At 39.6% G+C, this 23,746-nt stretch overlaps 1 protein-coding gene across 1 annotated transcript in view; it reads right to left on the reverse strand.

Moving 5' to 3' along the window:
- Positions 1 to 23,575, reverse strand: part of RCAN2 (regulator of calcineurin 2) — an 88,764-nt gene extending 65,189 nt beyond the window's left edge. Inside the window, exons 1-2 of the mRNA XM_030037791.1 lie at positions 23,437 to 23,575; positions 14,076 to 14,302 (exon numbers count right to left, since the gene is read on the reverse strand). Of these exons, the coding sequence (XP_029893651.1) occupies positions 14,076 to 14,300 (225 nt within the window). The 5' untranslated portion in view covers positions 14,301 to 14,302; positions 23,437 to 23,575. The remainder of the gene's footprint in view (positions 1 to 14,075; positions 14,303 to 23,436) is intronic.
- Between the last annotated feature and the right edge of the window lie 171 nt (positions 23,576 to 23,746).

Consider the following 23,746-nt stretch of genomic DNA (forward strand, 5'->3'; position numbering starts at 1 on the left):
AGAATCTATTTTACCAGGTTTGCAAGCAAGCACAATAAAGAAATTATTTCTGTCTCACTTCCTAGCTATATACAGGATACCATAAATGGAATATAACAAGTGGAATAAGGAAAGAGTTCAGAATGTAAAGAAGTTGAAAAGATTAAAAAAGTGCATGGCTAGAAGCTGAGTTCAGAAAATGAGCCACAATACACTGCAAAATTAAGACCTAGGTTCACCGTAAGCAAAAACACTGCAAAAGAACACTAATAGTAATAATAATTACTCTGCAAAACTATTTTGCAGGGCTGAAATGAAACTCAAATACATTTAGGATGAACACTATTGTTCATATTGTACAAAATCAGCAAGGATTAAAACTTATATTTTGTATTTAATATTCGAGTGGCAGAGTATTTAAAACTACATTCCCTAACATATGTTATCTTTCCTTCTTCCCACAGCTGAAGAGCTATGTGGTACATGAAGGAGTCAGCAGATGGCACCCATGGCACTTGATACAACCAGAGCACACACATTCTGATCTCCTTTAGTTCACACACAGTGGATTATTCACAGAAAGTGTGACTTTTTTCTGCACCAGCCAGGATTTTCCTTTATACACTGTAAATAGTCTAAGTGCATATAAATTAAGTTTATCTTCACTATCAAGGTGACTTGCTGCATGATTATTAGGTGCAAGGAGAGATCAGAAAGAAGTGAAACAGTGCGTTTCACTTTCATAATTTTAATCTTAAATTCCACAATATTGATGCTTCTACCCAGTTTTCAAAAGTGATGCATCTGTGTGAGAACCCCACTTTCAAATACCCTCCTTCACCCCACCCTACACACACCTAAGATATGACCTTAGGAAAAAAAAAAAAAAAAAAAAAAAAAAAGGCAAAAAAACCCCCACCAACCCCACATACAGATGGTGATTCAGGTATACCATAAAGCTCAAAACCACAGAAGGCATTAACAAGAATCTAAAGTTTTCCTAAAAATCAGTATCACAGAATAGTGACACATCCTATGTTTTATAGGTCTGGGGCTAATAGCAGTCCATACACTACAAGAACATGGATAAAGGATAGCTGAATGTCCTTCAAAAACAAAGTAAGGTATGGAGGGCATTAACTGCTAATGCAGAATTAGAAGAAAAAGCAAGGTAGGTACCAAATATTTCAACAAGATCAGCCTATCCAGAAACTCTATACCGCATATTTGTCGTACATATAAACCACACAGAATTCTAAAACAGTCACTGCCTTCACATGACTTTCAGCTTATGAAGAATTTTCTGAGAATCCAGCATCTGTTATTGTTCAGACTCCATTCCCCACCCTTCAGATATACTACCAGAGAGTAGTTGGTGGTCTGTTTTTTACGTTGGAATAATTCTCATTCAAAGTGCAGATCTGTGCAAGACCTACTAACAGGAGAAAAAAAAAAAAAAAAAAAAGAGAAAGAATGACTGGGAAAAATACAGGATTGTACTGGGAATGGAAGATATGAGTTTCAGAAAAATCTCATCTTATTTTGTAGTGTATTCAGTAAAGGTATCGGTAAGGCATACATCCATCTTTTTCTGGTTTAAAACTCTGACAAAGATCAGATAAGGATTGAATTCTTAGACCTGAAATAAATACATGAAATGCAGATACATAGTTTGGACAACCTATTTTAAATGCTTGTTTTCATTGTCACTACATAATGTCAATCTGATCATACATTTTAGATCAACAGAAAGACTACAGTGCAGTAGGGTTTTGAATAGATAATCTGAACTATGCTTCAGTAAGTGACAGTTACCTCCACTAAAATTTCTCAAAATTTAAATACATACACAGGACACACTGCACCTGTTACATGTAGGTCATAAAACAGCAGGGAGCCAGAAAAACTTTAGTTTCAAAACTGTGAGGGTGACAGATTAAGACAACCAGTAATGAATAAAACTATTTATTTGGGAAACACTTAAGAGGTATAAACTTTATTATTTAAATCATTTGAAACTGGAAAGACCTATTATCTTCCCAAGAAACTCTCCTGTATCATTTGTGCTATGTGTTTCTCCCTCTAACTACAAGACAAACAGGAACAATTAGAAAGCTCATATCGGAAGCAGCTGTATTACAGACCACACAGCAGATATACTCAACACTGTTGAGAGAAACACCTGAAATGAAATGGTCATAGTAACAAGGAAGATTTGCAGTGACAGATACAAAAGATAAGGGGATTTACAGAAGGACACAGGAAGGAAGGACAGCATAACACCATCCTGTGATACATTTTTGCAGTTCCTGTTGACAGCAGCAGACTTTAAAGGAATTTGGAACTGTCCACGGCCAAAACCTTTAAGTCAGATGGTGAAAAGCAGCCACGCACATTTATTCAGAGGAACAGGATCACCAGCAGGTAAGAACAGAACAGGTCTAAAAGTCATTCATTTAAGTATATATCATTATATAACCTGAATTTACTCTTTTCTTATTAAACAGACATTCTTGGAAGAATCCACCCAAAAGCTTTGCAAAGGCAAGAACGTGAAAGCAACCAGTGCCAAAAGAAAGTAAACTTGCTAATGTATATTAAAAATGTTTCATTTTGCATAGGACCTAGCCTCTGGATCAGGGCCTGTGCTGTGTCAGTGCCTTCAGTCTGTACATGGCTCTGTTCCAGCAACTGAAGGAAACCACATAAAAATAACTCCAGTTTCCAAACTGGCAGAAGGCTGATCTAGATAGCTCTGTGGCTTGATGCAACACAATCTCAGCCACGTGAAATACCCATTCCCTTCACTTCAGCACTGGTGGTATTTCAGCCCGAATGAACAGACTGTGTTTTCAGTCAGGGACACCACAGACTCTGGCTATTAAACAAAAAAAAAAAACCCAAAACTTTAAAGAAGAACTATCTTGAGAAATAGATAATCACCATTCAGAAGAGTCATGAAGGATAAAAACAAAAAAGACATGCGTTGCTTAACTTTATCATGGCTTTTAGAAGTCAGCCCCATGGTGCACACCAGTCTGTTATTGAGACCTTAAAACAGGGGCCAACTCCCACTCAGTCAGGGGCTGGTACCTCATTTCCTCAGCATCTTCTGAAGTTTTTAGTTTTGTTCTTCCCTTGTAAGCTAGCCACACACTGGAAACGCAGGGATGAAGTTACCAGATTTCTCCCCAATACTTGTTCCATTAACATTAAATGCAACATTTCTAAATGATTGCATGCTGCAGTCTTACAATGTCTTTATGCTTTTTAGACTAAATGAAAAACCAATTAAAGACAACACATACTGATTTGAATCCACCCTGCTGCAGTGTAATAGATGCCTTCATTACTCTCTTGCCAGGGATACTATAATTTTTTTCCCATCCTACTATCATCTTAACTTCCAGCTCATTAGTCTCTATCACATGGAAAAAGTTTCTCTTATCCCTCCGAGACATACACATTACATCTACCATATTTGCAGTGCCTCTACTTCTGTATTAAATTTCAAAGCCCAGTACAAAAGTCATGTAATTTAAGCAGGGTAAAGCGTCTACAAAATGCAATCAAATTAGAGGAAAAGAACCTACAGTTAAAAGAAATCACATTAAAGCAAGACAATAAAAAAGTACAAGATACATTATTTTTTAAAACTCGTACTACACGGGAAACTAAGAATTTGAACAAACTCCTCAGCTGACAAAACGATATAGTTTATCAGCAGATCTGTTGCCTGATGATTGGATCCGAGAACACAGCCATAGAGAAATCCTTGCACTATTGCAGCCAACGCCTAAACTTCCATTAACCACAAAGAAGCATGAATTTATCTGGCACAGAAGAAAACATGTTTTCAAATGCACAGAAGTAACTGATAATTCATTTCACCTTGATTCAACTCTGAATATGATCTCTCACCTTTGTGCTCAAATCTATTGCAGAATTTGTCTTAACCAATGCCACAATGTTAAAGCTGCTGTCTCTCTCTTCTCTGCTCTGTATTACCTCAAATCACTTTCCAGTATCCCTCATTTTCTAAGACTACAATCTTTTCCAAGCATTACTTTTTTCCTACCTCTATCAAGCATGAATTGATTTATTATTACATTAAACTCTGGTGCAGAGTTCTTAACATATATTTTGTATGAAACATTTGAGAATTCCCTTAAATAACTAGTACTTAGAGCTGTAAATTTACTGTTTTGAATGCAATTAAGCCAGAATGTAGCTTCTGTAAATGCAATGTCTTTATGCATTGGTAATTAAGGCTGACCTTCATTTAGAAGCCTTTTCCTTAGGCCAGAAAACTGATATCAGAACTTGTGGATGGATTAGGACCTCTGATGGTATTAAAATAAGGAACAGCTGCTGCCCTAACCACATTAGAATGGCTTTACTGCACTTTTTGATTACTATCAGCTAGAAAAACAGTATTTTTGTTGACTTCAGAATGACAGTTTGCTGGAGGGAGAAGGGAAAAACCATGTTTGATTATTAACAGATATTAGCTGATAAGAACTACTTAACAGAACAAACCAAAGACTCTTCTATAAACTACATAGAGGTAGCTTTTTCCTTTGAAAGATGTAGCTCTTGCTTGTGTTAGCAGATACCAGAAGGGTTGACTTCTTGCTTTAATACGCACTGTGCCAAGTGAAGTTTCAATTAGACGCAAGGAAGTTCCTGTAGAATACATTGCTGTGGTTTATTCCAAGGGTGACCCGATGTTTATATTCTTGGCTTTATATTGCTTTACAAAAACATGCTACACCTTAGACTGCCAGACAAGAAAAAAAGCAAAAAAACCAAAACAGGAGTAACCCTCATCAAGAATAGCAACTACCACCAGTTACAACAAACCCAACCCTCTCAAACTTTGTAAATATGAAATAGCATAAAATTGCATGGAGAGATTGCTGCTAGGTTCTCTTGGTAATCATCCCAGAAAGCAACATATCCTGCTATCATCCTAGAAAAAAAAAAAAAGCTCAGTATTCCATATACACACAGTGAAACTCTCAAATACTTTCAAGCAGGATAATCGGAAGGAAAAAAAACAACAAGAAAACTTCTCTGTCAGCAGAAGTCCTTGGTTGAACTCCCGTGTCCCAGCTAACACTGGTAGCGAGTTCAGAGGAAAGGCATACTAGCCTCAGTGTTCCAGGCCAGATCTCAACTTCCTCAAAGATCAAAAGGCATTTAAGTCCAGGAATTTAGTTCAACCTATTACAGGAGACCGACAACTGCAAAGTGGAATCTTAATCTAAATTTGTAGAGTGTTTAGGGATATCTAAGTCAGACCTACCCACAGTTTATCCCACAATGTCCACTGTGTTAGAGAAAGGAGTAATTAACAGAACAATTCTTTCCTGACCTTGCATTCCCTCTGGCTCCTAGAGCCTATGTTTTCTCATGCCACAACAGAAGGTCTTCATAAACCTTGGCATGGTTTTACCAACACCTTTGTTAAAATGTCTCCTTATTCAAAATTCTGTGTATTTTAGCAGAACTGATAAGAAAATTATATTCCTGTACAAAAAAAAAAAAATTGAAGTATGTACCCTGAACAGTCCTTTCCCAGGGAAGATTTCCCACCCACGGTGGTTCCTTGAAGTAACGTGTTCCCTCTAGACTGCAGAGCAGATCATGACCACAGAAAGGCAATACTAGAAGTTTTCCATAGTTGCTCTTAAGGAGAAAAGTACATTTCCAAATTTAAAAAGCAGACAGTAACTGCTGTCTTGTGTGTTCTGGAAAGAACATTAATCAGTTTATTTTTGTAATTTACAAGGAACTAGTATTTAGATGCTTTGAAGCACTACTCCAAATTCCAGCTGCAACAAATACAGGCCTACCTTTAACCCAGTTGGTCTTTTGCCAGGCATGTTCTCCTATCGAAACAAGGGCATTTGTGCTACCAAGCACCCCATGCATGTATGGGAAAATAAGCCCAAGTACTGTATAAATTATTAGACAGTGGCATTTCAGGCCCAGAAATACTTGTTACTTTTTTTGTTTGGTTGGTTGGGTTTTGTTTGCTTGTTTTTAAAAAAATGCGTGTTCAGAGTGGGAATTGAACACTGATTGAATTGAGGAATACTTGGAACTTGGCAATTCCTGGGTGTCAACATGATAATCGTGGCCAAGTATACCTTGGGATGCATGGGATGAAGTGAGCATACACACAGATTTAACTTAACCATACTGTTACAATTGCACAATCTCAGTATGCCCTTTGTCTTTCTTCAAAGGCTACCAAATCATAAAGCTTATGCATTTTTCCAGAAAGACAGCAGAAACACTGAAGCCTTTTAGTAACTGCCAGAACCAACTAAGAAGGAAGACAGAAGGAATGCCTAAATCAGACTAGACTAACGACTCCTTACAGTTCCATTACAAATTCTGCAGATCACCTCAGAGAATACTAGTGTCAGACCCTATATGCATACATAAATATGTGAGCTGCCTTTAGTACCCTCAGCAAGTTGTCTTGTTAACAGTGACAAGAGCAACCTTAAATAATCTCATATATATGTATTAAAATTCCGAATACACAAACCACACCAATCAAAACTAATTCAGTTTCTTCCCCCGAATCAGAACAAACACTCAATAGATCCCAAATGTCAATGAAGGTTAACTTCGCTACTGCCCTTTCTCCAGTAAAACCTCAGGACCTTACTGTTACTGTGGTTCTACAGTCCTAGGGAGTTCTAGGCATTCCTATACTTTGTGCATCTTGGTGTGTGCTGGTTTTGGCTGGGATAGAGTTAATTTTCTTCATAGTAGCTAGCATGAGGCTATGCTCTGGATTTGTGCTGAAAACAGTGTTAATAATACAGGGGTGTTTTAGTCATTGCTGAGCAGTGCTTACACAGAGTCAAGGCCTTTTCCGCTTCTCATACCACCCTGCCAGCAAGCAGGCTGGGGGGGGGGGGGGGGGGGGGTGCACAAGAAGTTGTAAGGAGACACAGCTGGGACAGCTGTCCCCAGCTGACCAAAGGGATATTCCAGACCATGTGACACCATGCTCGGCATATAAAGCTGGGGGAAGATGGAAGCAGGGGGACATTCAGAGTGATGGCATTTGTCTTCCCCAGTCACGGTTACACATGATGGAGCCCTGCTTTCCTGGAGATGGCTGAACACCTGCCTGCCAATGGGAAGTGGTGAATGAATTCCTTGTTTTGCTTCACTTGTATGCATGGCTTTTGCTTTACCTATTAACCTGTCTTTATCTCAACCCAAGAGTTTTCTCACTTTTGCACTTCCAATTCTCTCCCCCATCCCATTGGTGGGAGTGAGCAAGTGGCTGTGTGCCACTTAGTTGCCAGCTGGGGTTAAACCATGACATCATGCCAGTCATGTTTAGGTAGTTCATATGATACAGTATATTCGACTGCATGAAGTGACTGTTTTTGTTATCTGAGCTCCTCAACATAACTTACAACTGACCTGTGAGTAAAGCACAGAAACAACAGCTATACAGAGGAGTTGTTACACCAACATCCCATTCCATGCGTCAATACACAGTTGACTAAAGAGGGCCAGCAGGTATACTGTAGAAAGTAAACTAAGGTAGGTTTACGAATGACAGATATTAACAGCTCTTTTAGGATGTAGAGAGGACTTATGTAATGAGGCTGCAAAAGCTGTGATTATCACCCCAGCAGTCAGATGGACTCTCAGGTGCAAGGCTTGAAAGTTCAGAGGTGTTTTCAGCTGAAATACTGGATTGCACTGATACAGTTCACAGAGAAAGTATTTGAAATTAGTTACAGAATAAATGCCATGGAAAATGAATTTTTTTTAGACTGCATACTTCTCAGAGCAAGAACAGCCTCCTACAGCTATATTTTAGTGACTCCATCATATAAAAAAGTATTTCTTAGATGTCTCTAAACTGCCACCCCAGAGAAGAGTGCAAGATAGGATTCCCAGAGGGCAGCTACGATTCATGAAGTGCTGAAGGACACTGCTCCTGCAGCCTTTCTTTGCAAGCTCTCTGCATCTAATAAAAAAAATACATACACAGTGTACAGTAAAGAAACACTTCAATTTTTATAGAATGACAGGGAGTAACATTCATTCCATTTATAAAGCAGAACAAAAAGTAGGTAGAGATTCCACAGCACAAGGCACAGTCTGCTTCAAGTGGCAGTTTCTGATAATGTTATCCTATCAACGGACAACAACCTTAACCTTAAAAGGTAGAAAAACTGAAAGTAAAACAAAGCAACAGCAAGTGTACCAGGAAGGCAGAATGAAGCCTGCATTCCTTTCCAGCCCTGGAGCGGTGACTTCATCTTTGCTAGGGTGACCTTCCACTGAGTCCAGGCTTGAATACTAATATTAGACTAAAAAGAAGTGTGCCACCCTCTAAATATAATGATGACTCAACACCTAGAGGCTTTAGTGATGTCATATGACCAAAGAGGTTCTGACTTCACAATCTAGATTTTTTAAAAGGAAGTCAGAAGAAACAGATCTTCCCCTGCAGAAACAAAGCCTACTTCCTAGAGCATCATCTTGAATTAGCTTGTGGGAAAAGGGAACCGAAGAAACATTTCACACATGGCAGCAGACACACCGGCTCCACTTTGTTTAAAAGGAGCTCTGAACAGACACATTTCAATTATATGCTTCAGAGTCAATGCATCAGTAGAAAGTTTCAGTTCCAGAACCAACATATAAAAGTTAAAGACAACACAGCAGACCACTGAACAGTCCAGTGGCTTTTACTGCACCTTAAAAATAAAAATAGCAGCGTGAAGATGTGCTTTGTTGAGAAAGCTAAATGCAAGTTACAAAGAAAAAAAAAGCCTTTCCAAGTAAAGCTACAGAGTTCTCTTAAAGCACCATCCTTGAACAAATATTCCAGCACTCACTTGAGGTTGCCTTAAATCTTTTTCAAGGCCTAAGCTCAATAATACATCTAAAAAAAAAAAGTCAAAGGAAGTCTAACATCGCCTTCTGTAGTAAAAGCAAGTAGTCATCCAATATGTAAATAAAATTGTAATGTGAAAGAATCCCTCATGAAATAGTAACTGTTTTCATAATAAAGTCCTTCCATTAAAATAGAATTATCTTTTCCATTGACTTGCTAGTTTGACTTCTTTTCTCCTCCCTTCCCCACCACACTTCCACTAAGCTCACAGTTCAGGAAATGTATTTTTAATCACCTTCATTCCCCAACCTTCCATTCACACACTGACCCTCCTCATCAGAAGAATTAGGATACACTTCACCATATGTTCACAGAACCACAGAATAGTTGAGGTTGGAAGGGACCTCTGGAAGTCATCTTGTCCAACCCTGCCCCCACCCCATGCTCAAGCAGGGCCACCAAGAGCCAACTGCCCAGGACCACGTCCAGACAGCTTTTGAAGACCTCGGTGGAGGGAGGTTGCACCACCTCCCTGGGCAACCTGTGCCAGTGCTCAGTCACTCTCACAGTAAAAACATGTTTCCTGATGTTCAGAAGAAACCTGCTGTGCTTCAGTTTGTGCCCACTGCCTCTGGTCCTGTCACTGGGCACCACTGAAAAGAGCCTGTCTCCAACATCTTTGCACCCTCCCTTCAGGTGTTAATACACACTGATAAGATGCTCCTTCACTGGACTCTCTCCCGTATGTCCATGTCTTCCTTGTACTGGGAAGTCCAGAACTGGACACATGTTTGGTCACTGTATTTTCTCACACAGAAATATCATCTCCTATTGGTTTGAATTACACTAGCAAGAAAAAGCACTTAATGGACTCTGACTCCTAGGCAGCTCCACCATAACTGAAATGCTCAGAAACTGATTAATCATTCTTTAGCTGAAATATAACTACTAAATTTAATAGGTGCTCCTTCCAATTTGAGCCAAAATAGCAGAAAAAAGAAGAGCATACAGCCTCTAAACAGCTGGAGGAAACACATCCTTCCCCTCCCATAAGCATATTCTAATAGTGACAGTTTTGTGTAAGCATTTCCTGAGGCATCTGAAGGAACCATCTTAAGAGACAAAGATGCTTCACTTTGACAGTGTGCTTACCAGTTTCAGCCTGAAGGAAACTACACAGTCATGTTACAGAAAGGATGGTTTTACAAAACAGTGATATATGCATGACAAAAGCACAACAAAAGGGTTACTATCTGGAAAGCCTGAGGACTATGTGTAGCAATTAACTGTTAAAATACACACATATCCACCCCTAGGAGTAATCAGTCATGCCCTTTGGCTTGCCACCACAGTTGCTTTATCAGGAGAGATAAAAGGAGTAGCACCTCCCATTTCAGCCAAAAATAACAGTCTCAATTTTGCCATATCTTGCTCACGTAAGTACTCCCATCAGTTTTTCCAAGAGGCATGTGGCAAATCCCAGGGTTTAGGAATAATTTTATTTTTAGCTTCTCTACAATAGGACTTTCATGACCCAAGCAAGTCAGTGTTGTACAGTCAAAAAAACAAAAAATCTACCCCTACCATTAACAGATTATACACCAAAACAAATGATCAGAACACAGGACAGTGATAGGGACACAGCTGAATGTGATCCCAGCTTTGCAACAGGCCTGTTGGATAATCTACTTCTCCATGCCTTTGTTCTTCCTTAAAAACTAAAAAGCTCAGCATTTTCTAGCCACATTGTAAAGAAGGCAGAATTTCATTTTCTGTATGATGGAGCAGGCTGTCCATGATGGGAGCAGAGAGATAAGCAAAACCACCTCCCTTCAGTTGTAGCAAGCTGTTAGTGCATTGAAGCTGCTAAGCCATCCTGTGCAAATCCTTAAATGCCCGTATTATCGGCCTAGCTATCCAGGGCATTCTCCTGACCTAAGTAGAGATTTCTTTCCAAGAACACAGGTCTGAAAGGTAGGGAAATATTTTTTGACCAGATGCTTTGTTCCTGTAGCAAAATTAGATACATGTAGATAGTACTAATCTGTATTTCCCGCTTTGTTCCTGTAGCAAAATTAGATACACGTAGATAGTAATAATCTGTATTTCCCCTTTCTTCCACCAGTGTTTTAAGATCAGGCAGTCACTCTGGAGCAGCTTCCTTTAAGCCAGATGGCAACACTCATCCTCAGATCCCAGAGCTCACAACTCTTCAGACTCACTATGTTGAGACCTTAGGGTGCCAGCCAGGAGAAAACTCAAGCCTGACCTGATACAGTTTCTTTGTCTGTAAAGGACATGGCCTTCAGCTGCAATTCCTCATCTTCAGAAAATGAAGGTCCAAACTCAGGCTCCCTACAGATGCCATCGTGACTCTTGGTAGGCAACACAGAATCCCTTCTTAGAAGTGCTGTACAGCCACGTGATATTGGTGAAAGAGTATACCTGATACATGGTGCAGTAAGAACAGACAAAGCAAGTCGGCTTATCCACAGTGCAGGTGTATGTGCAGCTAAGTGTTCCCTCAGGGTTGGTGCAAGCCCATATATTCATGCACAAACTGGAATTTACACTATATCTGATACAAAGTAGTTAAATGCCTTCAAATTAAAACAAAAATATTTAAGGCATTTGCTTTTAAAAACCTATCTTTAGTGAGTATATTGCTTAGATTTGTGTGTTAAAAATTTGAACTTGACAGTTTAGCCTCTTAAGACACTTCAGGTAACGTAACTTTAAAGCTGTCAGCATGAATTTTTTACATTAATACTGCTGCATGCCAAAACCACTCAGAAGTTTATATATTTAAATATTATTTACGCAGCAAGTTCACACACCAAATCAAAACAACCATTTCCAATGACCCATTTCTCTGGCTTTTGTTGCTAGCTAACTTGTAACTTCCAAACCAATCATACCTCCATTTTCCTCCTAAAAGTGTAGGTCAGGAGTAAAAGTCAAAAGACACATTGCAAAAACTTTACTTTCTGTAGAATGGATAACACCATGAAACTACTGTAGATATAAACATTACTGTAGTATGTTCTTTAAGAAGTTTAGTGTACCACTACATATACATTGGATCAATATATAATTGAAGATATGCGTGTTAGCAGCATTTATTGATTGTGATTCTGTGAGATTTTGAACTTTAGCTTAGTAACTTGACAATATTTTATATTGAATTCATGTGTGCTCTTATCCTGCAGCAACAGTTAATAATAGAAAGGATTACGGGTATTAATCAACTGGGAGCACAAGTACATGTTCTACAGGAATAATAAAAATCATAATCAGCTCCCCAGGTCCTTGGATTTAATGAGAAATCTGAAGGTAATCCCATCTAGTTAAATACAGACTTACAGGAGTAACTACTTACCTGCAAACAGAGCTGTTCAATCCATGTTATTGACAGATAGTTTACAGACATGCACATGGAACAGAATATCCACCTTCACAACCCAGCTGCTATTCTTAAGACACATCCTTAAGTCCTGCAAGTCTTTGGGGATTGCTATCCCACATACTTACATAATCGCCCATTCCATTTTCTAACTAAGCCATCAGCTAAATCCTAGAATACAGCTCTCAAAAGGGAAAGCTCAGGAGCAAGTGGGGATAGAATCTCTAAAGGATGAAGAGAGATTCTCTAGTTCTAGGCAGGCTTCCATTTTCTTCCTTTAAAACTGGACTTTCAAACCCCTTCATATTTAGTGAAGTTCATTACCAGATGGTTACAAAATTCCACAAAATGGCACAACATAAGTGCAAGATGCTTATTAGCAAAAAGACTTAAATACAATAAAATGTGCACCGTTTTAGTGCTGTGGTATGAACTTTTATTTTCTTTTAATCTGTATTACTCAAACATACACAAGACATCATTATGGAAGACAAAGATGCCTAAAAACTTAAACCCAAATAATTCCTCTTGTGCAGCCTCAACAGATACCTCTTTCAGTACCTTTAACAGGAAGCATGTATCCTTAGAAGTCTTGTTTTATTTCCCTTTCATCTGGTAATTTCCCTATTAAAGACCCTTTGTCCATCCAGGCCAGCTTTGGTTCCAGTGAATCTGTAGTTTTATCTGGATACTTCATCAGCCAGTTCCAGCCAAAACCCACTTTACCACTTGCCAGCTTGTTTCCAAATTGAAAATTCTGGACAAGACACTCAAGTAACCTCAGATGTGCCTGTAACAATCAGCCTAGACTAATTTCATCAAAGCCCCAAGCTGTCAGTTTTATATTCCCAACTTCTTCATCAGGAAGAATCCTAGGCTAAGAAACAGGAACTGAACACTTCCTGCAAAACTTGAATTTTTTTTATTTTTTTTTAATTTGAAGAGGATATTGTTTTCAACATTCTGTTTTAGACTAATTGCAGAGTTAAAAATATTCTCACCCAGTTCCTCTTGTCTTTGTTCTTACTATCATTCATCTTAGATTTTTCCAGATAAAAGAGTATTTCAGGTAACTTAAAATATTTGAGACCTTATCAGTCTATACAACTACCTGAAAGGAAGTTGTAGTGAGGTTGGTGTCAGTCTCTTCTCCCAAGTTCACAAGTGATAGGATGAATGGAAACAGCCTCAAGTTACACCAGGGGACGTTTAAATTGGACATTAGGAAAAATTTCTTCATTGAAAGGGTTATTGAGCACTGAACAGGCTGCCCAGGGAACTGGTGGAGTCACCATCCCTGGAGGTGTTTAAAAAACATGAAGATGTGGCTCTTAGGGACATGGTTTAGTGGTGGACTTGGCAGTGTTAACGGTTGGACTCAATAATCTTAAAGGTCTTTTCCAACCTAAATGATTCTATGAGAAAATAGAAGAAAGGCAGCCTCCCATCACAGTGGTACATGATCAGCAAGTGGGAGACACTTTCACATGATTAACTTTGTCACCTCCATCATGACTGCAACTATGGTTGCTATGAAGATATGTACCCATATTTCAGTATTCTGCAATTCTGAGCAAAAGAAAAACTTTTTTGTTCACCATAGTTGACAAAAAGGCTTTTAAGCTCTTGAAATAAACATTATGGCAGAGTGTTTTTGTCACCTTAGGAAGAAGTCATATTTGTGATCCAGTTTCTTTGTACAAAACAGATTAAACTATTGATCTGTTTCATTGAAACTGCAGTAAACACAAACATAAGGCATATGTTTCTTTTACATTGAAAATATGGAAACTGACACCGTACCTTACTGTCCTCATCTTCAAACACAGACTGGTGAACATTACAAGCAAAGAGAGAATTCGGGAGATCATTGAAGTCGATTATTTCATGAAAGTCTTCTTCTGCAAAACATCTCTTTAAATCATTGTCTCCATTTAGAGAGTAGAGTAAGAACTGTCCTCCATCTTCCGGGATGCAGCCATAGTGACAGAGGCCTCGCATTCCAAAGAAGTATGAGTCTCCCCTCATCCCTGGCAGCATGGAGAAGAGACACACAGTTACGCTACACTTTTAAAAATATCACATACACAAGTTAACCCAGAAATTCTTAGTTTGGGGGCTTAGTTTGTAGAAAGTATATTTCACACTATTTTAAGGCAACAACTGACCTCTGAAACAGGGCACTACGACTAGTTTCACCAAGATTGAAATAGGGACTTTGCTTTATTTCCATTTATTAGGACAGACGAGACCTAACCCTATCAGCACAAGCTGCTGAACACAACCAGAAGCAAGGCATTTCTTAAGTGCCCCTTGGCCTAAAAGAAAATACTATATTGCATTTGGGTTTGAGAGTCATGTTTGTACTGGAAAGGCAGGCTGGTGCTTCCGAGCTTGCAGTCAGCTTAGAAAGAAAGTATAATGCACTGGGTATGAAGAAAATGAAAATAACTTTGAAAATTATACCAGACATGAACTCAAAGGAAAAAAAAAAAAAAAAAAAGAAAAAAAGGCTCTGTTAGAATGTAGCATGAACACAGAATCAAAAACCGGTACAACACGTTACTATTATAAAGAATAAAGCCAATTTTTTTTCTACAGTTTAAGGGCAGAATGTACCCTGTTTTTCCATGCCCATTAGCAATTTCTTTGTTTGCATCTTAATCACATTAGGAAGCAAATAAAAAGGGAAGAGTGGGCTCAAGAGAACATTCTCACCACCTTTTGGGAAAATCCTGCTGACTTTGGAGCCTTTACTCCAAATCCATCAGAGCAGAAAGATAATTTTAAGACACACGGAAGTAACAAGCCCATACATCAAACAGTATCCCTACTGTTGTTACAAGAGTAAACTTCATACCAGCCAAGGGAAATAAGTAAAGGTCCAAGTAATTATCAGTGTGTTAATTAGTATAAATTCAGGTATTTATCAGTCCTTAGTACAGGTGTATTAGATATCAAACTATAACCTCTATAGACCTCCAGTAAGCTGACTAGAAGCTATGCAGGGAAATAATTTAATTCCCTTATATTTTTGTTTCTTTCAGTAATAATATGCAATCACTGGCTGCTTTTCTCCTCATAACATAAGGAGTTAGAGAGTTACATAAACAGTGTGCTCATCCATTTCAGATTTGCCCTTGCTCTATTGCGTACTTGCTGTTCTCTATAAATAGTTGTAAATATTAGTTCAAATACAATATTTAGGACTTGTGTCCAAAATTAAACCCTATGGGCTTATTACACTTAATCTCAGTAAAGCAAAGTTAAATTATGGAGCTAATTTGCCATGCCTGTGCCTTTCATATAACCTCAGTCCTGCTGCTGCTCTAAAATGACATTTGGCTGATGACGGAGCACATCATTCTGTAACTTTACGTTACGGAAATGGCAGTAATTGTTATTGCTGAAGTCTCAGGGCTAACAACAGAAATCCTCAAGAAAACAAGATAAAGTCATGCCCAAAAGTATCAGTTTGGAGCACTGAGTCCACACTCCCAAATCATGTGATAGACAGATTTATTAGCCAGAACAATTAAGATTGGAGAGGTCATCTAGTCTGAAACACAAAGTCAGACCAGGATAATTCAGGACCTTGTCCAGAGGTAAGTGTACTGCAATACCACTCATAGTACATATAATGATCTGCAGAGAGCTGGTAGGTCACAGGATCTTAGCTGTCCTCCTTTTCCAGATACTAAAGTATGTTACACAGCTCAGAACAGAATAGTTTCCTAGTCCTGTATTGTATGCATGTAATTTATGAGGGAGGGGTTTAAAACAAACAAGGATGCAGTGCTGTAAGAAAGCAGGTGTAGTATGAAAGCCTCAGGCCAATCACCTCTTTTTACTATGTCAACCTGAGGACAGGTTTTTAGACTATCAAATACACACTAGTATTTTTGCCAGCTCGGTCTCACATTAGCAGAACTATCTCCAACTAATTTCAGCTTAGGAATTTAATTCTAACTGAAAAAAGAGCCTGAACAAATGACAGAGGAGATGGCTACAACTTCAACAATATACATTAGTGTAGTAGGAACTCAGTATCACAGCAATATTGCCTCTGGTATTTGAGCCAACTCACTTAAGCCTAGTATTACTGTACATGTCAGTGTAAACATACCCATGTAAGTACTACAAAGAAATCCTCACAGCAGCCACTGCTGGCGAAGAAACTTTAATTCTGAATGTATCACCACTCAAGCAGAAAATATTAATAGATCATTTACTCCAAACACAATCATCTCTATATGTTTTCACCATCATGTCTAGCCTGTGTCAAGATGAGACTCATTGCTTTTAGGTTTAGAAAAATAAACTTCAAGCCTAGTATGTTACAAAATATAATTTACATGGCAGAACAGACTTTTGCCCATGAGCATGAAGTATTTAATTTACAACAGACAAACCACCTGCAGTCGGTAAAGATACTATTTTATAGTCACGCTGGGCAAAACCCTTCTTCCCCCACAAGCATTAAGCTGCAAGAGGCCACCCAGCAGAGAGGGATGTTTCAAAGCCAACTTTACACAACAGACTCAAGAGGATGACAAGCTGATACTCAAAAGTTGTAGGAATTTGGATTATGAATTAATACTCAATAAGCATTCCACTGAGAAGAGGGGAGATTAAATGGAACTGGGGGTAGTGAAGTTTAAGATCTACAAGAATGTCCTAGGATATAATGAAACAGGAATCTGCTGGCTGAATGGAACCTAAAGTCAAAGTAGAGCAAGAGAGGCAATACAGTACACTGACTTGTTTTCCATATACATCTCTATATTAGCCAATTTCTTAAGCTGTACTTTTTAGTCTAATAAATAAGCTTCACTTTCACTGTAAGTATGATAGTAATGTTAAAGATAACTTCATGGCAGCTAAAAAATTTCATACATTCTGTTCCCCAATGTGTAACAAAGCTGTTAGGGTGTGCAGAGAAGTAAAGAATCTCAATATATCGACAGAAGTCAGAGAAGCCTACAGGTTTCCTCACTAAACTGTTGTTTGTTTATTTTTTTCTCCTGGGATAGCCACATTATAAGGTACTAGATAGGAAAGGAAGCTTTTAAGCTAAGAATTAAACAAAACCACTATGACAAGCAACAGAACAAGTCATAACCATGAAGTTCAGGTTTTTAACCATCTTAGTTGAAATAAGGAAATTAGCATACACTATAGCATGCAATTCTACTATGTATAGACTTCAAAGTTCTACCTGAGATTAGAAATTAATAAATACTCTTACATTATGTAGCAGTAGTTTTGTTCTGCTAGAGCTCTTTAACAAGAAAAGCTTGCTCCTTTTTTCAGACAATTCTTGAGAGAGATTTGCTCAGTGAGATTTGGGTATTAGCCAAGTCTTCTTAAAGTCACTGTCTCACATGCCTTTTGACCATCTTTTTTTCAAGACTTGTAGGTAGGTGTGTATACATGCACAAGCCTCTTCTACACTTAAGATATACCCAGAATTCTGATCAGTCTTGACTCCACTAGCAAGTCAACTTAAAATACCCTGATTATTAAATCCTCTGCCCAATTTAAGATGGGACCTGAACAGCTAAGAATATCTGTATGGAATAACTATTTGACTTTGCTATACAAGGGCCATGTACTGCACGATATTAAGCCCAGCCCCACAATTAAAATGGAAATCTCACCAATAAAAGACATATGTTCCCCAAGAAAAAATAAACTGCCTATAAGCCTGAGCTCAATGGTAATCAGAGAGGGCAAACATACTTGAATCAACATTTGTTATCACACTTCAAACCCTTGGGCTGTAAGTTCAGACTCTGACTGGACAAACTAGCACTTCTGCCAAAAGATGCAACATTACCTGTCGTGCTCCTCAGGCTTCTCACTTCCAACACCAGACACTTCCCTACACAGAGACAGGCCCCATGCTACCTTTTTTAGTGGAGAAAGCATCTCCTGCTCGGATTCATGGCACAACTGCACAAACTGATTCAGTTAAAAGAAAAGACCAGGCCTAAGGAAAAAAGTTTGGGTTTAACTCCATTAGGTAGATAACTGACCTGACTGATTCACTTCATGGCTGCATAAATATTTGTAGCAACCAGGAAGGAAAAAAAAAAAAAAGAAGGCCAAGTTTGGGAATGCACTGGCAACAGCAAAGGTTACAATTATACTTTTCAGCAACTAAACCTACTTAAAACATTCATGAAATTATAATCTGAGTTTTCACAGCTCTGCATGAACTTCATAATAAGTCATGGTATCAGAAGTTACCTTCAACCAGTTATGAGCTGGAAATCTAATGTTTTTCTTCATTATAAATGATGTTACACGTATACATAAAAAATTGTAACTACGCATCCTTTATAATGTCTGACAAACACCTTAAGGCTAAGGTGTTTTGTTGTTGGTAGTGTTTTGTGGCTTCTTTGAATTTACTTAGCCACTTCAGGCAATACGCTGTCAAAAAATATTCTTTCCAATTATTTTGCCAATATAGAACAAAAGAATTTACACTTCAAATACCTTAAAACAATTAATTCTAAATCATGCATAATCCATGAACTGGATTGCCATATAAAATAAACTCAATTCAAAGTCATCTTTTATGTAACTATAATACAATCACTGGATCACATTCCCATTTATATTAAAGCTCCTTTCCACAGCTTCTGACAAAGTTAACTTCCCCCTTCGTATAGTCCCTTTTATATTATCAAAAAAACAGAAAGACATCCACATAAGACTAAACTGTACTCATCTTACTTTTAAAATGTAATGAGTTCAAAGTGACCTATGCCTTTACTTCTCCATTCCCAAATCAGGAAATTTTTCAAATACTTAAGATACCAGAAGTTGTCATACGGAATTTCAGAAGTGGCAACGCCACAAAAAAAAAAAAAACCGAAACAGTAACACTAAGGCATCATCCAGCACCAATATCGATGCTAAATTCCTTCACCAATATCTTACCTGGGACCACACTAGTAAACTCCATAGCAGGATTGTTCCCTTTAGAAGGCTGAGATACTGAGACATAAACAAACCTGAGCCCAAATTCATGTAACCTCCAGCTAATGCTGACTGCTTTCCACATCTGTTTATCCCTTTTAAATAAAGTTCACCCATATGTAATCCGTGTTCCTATGTTATTTCTGAATTTGGTGTAGGGTTTTGACCCTAAACTTCCAAATCAGAAAATACATTACATAGAATAGAGTACCCGAAGAGTGCAGTACTATTAACCCTTGGAAAACCATAGCAGCCACTACCCTTCCAGACCCCATGTGGAATCTCCTTGTCACTACTTTTGTGCAATTCATACACACAATTTGCATCACTTTACACTGATATATGTTATTTCAAATTTCTCCTCCTGTGGTCAAGGGGTGCAAGAGCTTGTAATTTGTCATAGTTCAAAACATGAAGCAAACATCCCTCCCACTGGAACAGATTATGTCATGTCAGTGTTTAACCCTGTAGATAGTGTAACCAAAAGCTCTGTAGAGATTCCAGGTGGGAGCTACATATTCATTCTGTTACCTCACTATTTTCAGACATGGTACACCTCCAATTAAAATTAACACAGATTAGCAGAAAATTACATTCACTGGCAAATAGCAATAGCTTACTGAAGTTTCTATTTGAAAAATTGTTATCAAAAAGTATTACTTTTTTAGTGTAAAACTGGAAGAGCAAATATGTTCCTCTTGTTATGAAGTCAGACCCCTACAGAGCAAAGAACTGCAGCTGAAATTTTGCTGAATTAATACAAATTGAGCACATGAAGTGCTTGAATGGATCAATGCCTTATATATCACCAAGCACATATAGATTTATCCATTGTTTTTATGGAAACTAATAATGCATTTCTTTGGTGACCATTTTCCTGTCTTAGAGTTTCAAAAAAGAGTCCCTGTGGGACATCAAGAAACAGGCACATATCTCTTGAAATTGCTAGGAAACTTTGCTTTTTTTTATTAAACACTGCTTGCCATGACAAACAACATGACTAAAAATAGAATAAAGCAAACAAAATGTTACAAATAGAAGCTTTAAATATAATCACTATAAACTAAAAGTATTATTGAGTCCTGAGTGCAAACCTAGAAACAGTAATCTATAGGAATTAAGAAAATTTGGGAAAAACACAAAGCAAGAAAAAAGTTGCAGTTTTTTTTCTAGAAGGGTCCAGAAAAAGTGCAGGGATTCCACTTCTGCTGCTACTGAAAAAAAAAAAAAAAAAAAAGCCACCAAAACCCCAAACAGCAAATTTTACAATAATTCAAATGGGGGGGGGGGGGGGGGCAGCACAGGGAGGAATCAAACCCACTGAGTAAGATTTTATTGAAACAGTCAGTTTTTACTTAAAATAGTCACTGACAATGAAAGCAGAGTCACCAATTTCTGTAGCGTTACCCTAAGGATACAACAACTGCTGAAGTCAACTGGACCCACACTGAAGGCTTTGGCAGAAGGCATAAGTATAACAGGGAAGTTCACATAGTAGTAGCCTGCTGAGATTTCACTCCATTCCGCTAAATGAACACTGGAGATTAGTATTATTTTTATATGGTGCTAATTCTTCGCTATGGAAAGCTCCCATGGACTTAAATGGAGACATTTTACTTACTTAGAAAAAGCAGAACAGGACCTTGTGTGACAGGATTAATGAACTGTTGCAGTCTCAAAAGCCATATAGACTATAGTCACCACTTCCTTCAACCTTCACCTCTGCATCTCTCACCTGGACAACAACTACTCCCTTTACAGTAATAAAGGTTTCCAGTACAGTGACGTCCACTCACGTTTTAACTTCAATTTGGTTAGCACCACACAAAAACAGTGTCAATCTCCACTATGCCTCTTACAGAAGTGGCAGATATGAGGAAGAGGATTTTATTTTTTTTTTTAAATGCTAACTGGTGCAAATCCCAAGTGTTCTAATCCTTTCCATTGACATTCTAGCCGTATTAAATTTAGCTGAGACTTTGTAACTATTTTTGGAAGCTTTTAGCATCCAAAGGGACTATTATTCACTTTTATTCATCTAAAGCAGGGCTGGCCAGCTCAAGCAATTCAAGACCTGCATACTGCTCAGAAGGCTCAGCTGTGCCTCCCATGCCAGGGATGTATCCTATGACCAGTAAAGAAACTCAGTTGGCATTGTGGCTTGCTAAGCAATCTGTATCTCCAGTCCTGGAGAAAACAAGCCAGCAGACACTGGTGCTCCACCCTACTAAGCAAAGACTCCAGCCCCATTCCACAATAGGAAGATGATACTTTGAGCAACCAATGCCAGGGGTGAAGATTTTACATGCTTTTCTTAAGATCAAGAAGCTGAGCTACGATTAATCAACCACTAAAGTTACCATGGTAACATTAAGGTATTCAAAGAACAAAAAACCCTCCCCAAACCTAAAGAAACCAGAACAGAACAAGCTTTCCGATTACCTTCACTTGGCCTCTATGCTACTCTATTTAAAGCGAACCAGTTTTATAAGGGGCACACAGTATTACAACGTCACTGGCCTTCACCCAGATCTGTCACCTCGCATAGGGGTCAGTGGAACACTCGTTTAATAGCCCTCTAGCTTGTAACATAAAATTCGTAACTATACCCCAATTCTTACCAAGACCTACTTTCCCTTTCCCTATTGGGAGGAAAAAAGGAAGAAACCATGTATGTCAGAGCTATGCGCAACAGGAGTTGTTCACAGTGTTGAACTCCTAGAAGATACTCAAGGCACCATGATTACTTGGAATACAATTTCAAAGTTTCCTTGAAAAGGATTTTCTGCTGGTACACACAAGTAATTTATAACTTAAAAAACATTAAGGACACCAATGCAATGACAAACAGTTTCAATACAGACAATGGCAAACCGAGACACTGAATCTGAATACACACTACAATATTTGGAAGAGGACATACTAGGACAACTTCTTCTCAGAAGTTTAAGGAGAATGGGACAGTTCCTGCTGTTAAAAAAGACAGGTACCAGCAGTTACTAGTTAACAAAGTTGATAGTCTACTGAAAATCTTCTGTCCTCCTTTACTGTGATGTGTTTGTAGTTTTTCTGATTGTTTTATATTCTCACAGTATTCAGACTTCCCTCTGTTCAGGAATGATGTGTAACCATGTAATGTAGTTTTACTGCAAGAATAAACGCAGCAGAGTTTCTTTACAGTAGTTACGTATTTTCACAGAAAAAGAGTTTTTCCTCTCCTCCTACAGAGCAACTATTCTAACTAGGTAAACAACAAAGAGCAAACCAATTTTTAAGTGCAGGACTTGAAAGCCTAACACAGAAGCTCATGTAAAGCATTCTCATTTGTACGAATTCTTTCAGCTGTATAAACCTATCCTGCATTTTCCTTTTAGGAAACTAGATTAAACTCCAAACTCCAGCAAGTAAAGAGACCAAAATATTTTGGAGACATACAAAAGAATCTAGGAAAGGTGGGGAAAAAACAAACCAACAACTTTAGAGCGCTACCTGTTACATAAGCATCAAACAACATCGGTGTGGGATGCTGCAGCTAACCTTAAATCAGCCCAAGAAGAGTCTCTCCCAGGGATACGGGCTTCACCGCATTCCTGCGCACCAACCTGAAGTTCTACAAGTAGCTGGGACAGGTCTGCATCCCTGCAAACGCCCACCTGCTTCGAGCCGACCGCCAGCGCTCCCCGCACGGCTGCGGAAAAAAACCCCTTCCCACCTCCCCTCCGCCTGCCCCACACGCCGGGATGCTCCCTCCCCTCACCAAGCCCCTCTCCACCCCCGGCGGACCGACCACCTGCCCCGGAGGACGAGCCGACGCCACGTTCTCCCTCACCGCACACCACCTCCTCCTCGTCCTCCGCCCACCGGCCGCTTCCAGCCGCCCGCCCGGGGCTGCACGGCGGGAACCGACCCCGGCCGGAGGGCGGGCGCCCGCGGGGAAGCCCGGGACCCCCACCCCTCCCCGCGTCCGAAAAGCCACGGGTGAAAGCAGCCCCGAGGTAAGAGCGGGGCCCGGGGAGGGAGCAGGACGGCGGGCGCCGCAGGGAGAGCCGGCGGGGCGGTTACATAACCCCGCCACGGCGGGCGCACGGCGCCAGGTCGGCGGGGCAGGGCTGCAACAGGGCGGCCCCGCCGGGGAAGGAGACCCTCGCGGCGCCGGCGGAGGCCCTGCCCTTACCTGCTGCGGCTCGCTCGTCCTTCGCCTTCCGCGCCCGCCTCCCCTGTGGTCGCCGCCGCCGAGCCCCGAGGACCGCGCCGCCGGCTCCTCAGCGAGCGCCCCGCACCTCTCGCCTGCCCGCGCCGCTGAGGCGAAGGTGGAGGACAAGGCGGGAGGAGTGAGGGGACGCCGCAACCCAATCAGCAAACCCCTCCGCCCAAACGAGCGGGCGGGACCCACCAATAAGCATGTGAGGAGCAAGCTGTCCCCGCCTCCTCCATCCTCTGGCCACGCCCCTCACCTCCCACCGCTGCGCGCCGGATTTCGGTTC

Source organism: Aquila chrysaetos, chromosome 15 (assembly GCF_900496995.4).
Source record: "Aquila chrysaetos chrysaetos chromosome 15, bAquChr1.4, whole genome shotgun sequence".
Lineage (NCBI taxonomy): Eukaryota > Metazoa > Chordata > Aves > Accipitriformes > Accipitridae > Aquila > Aquila chrysaetos.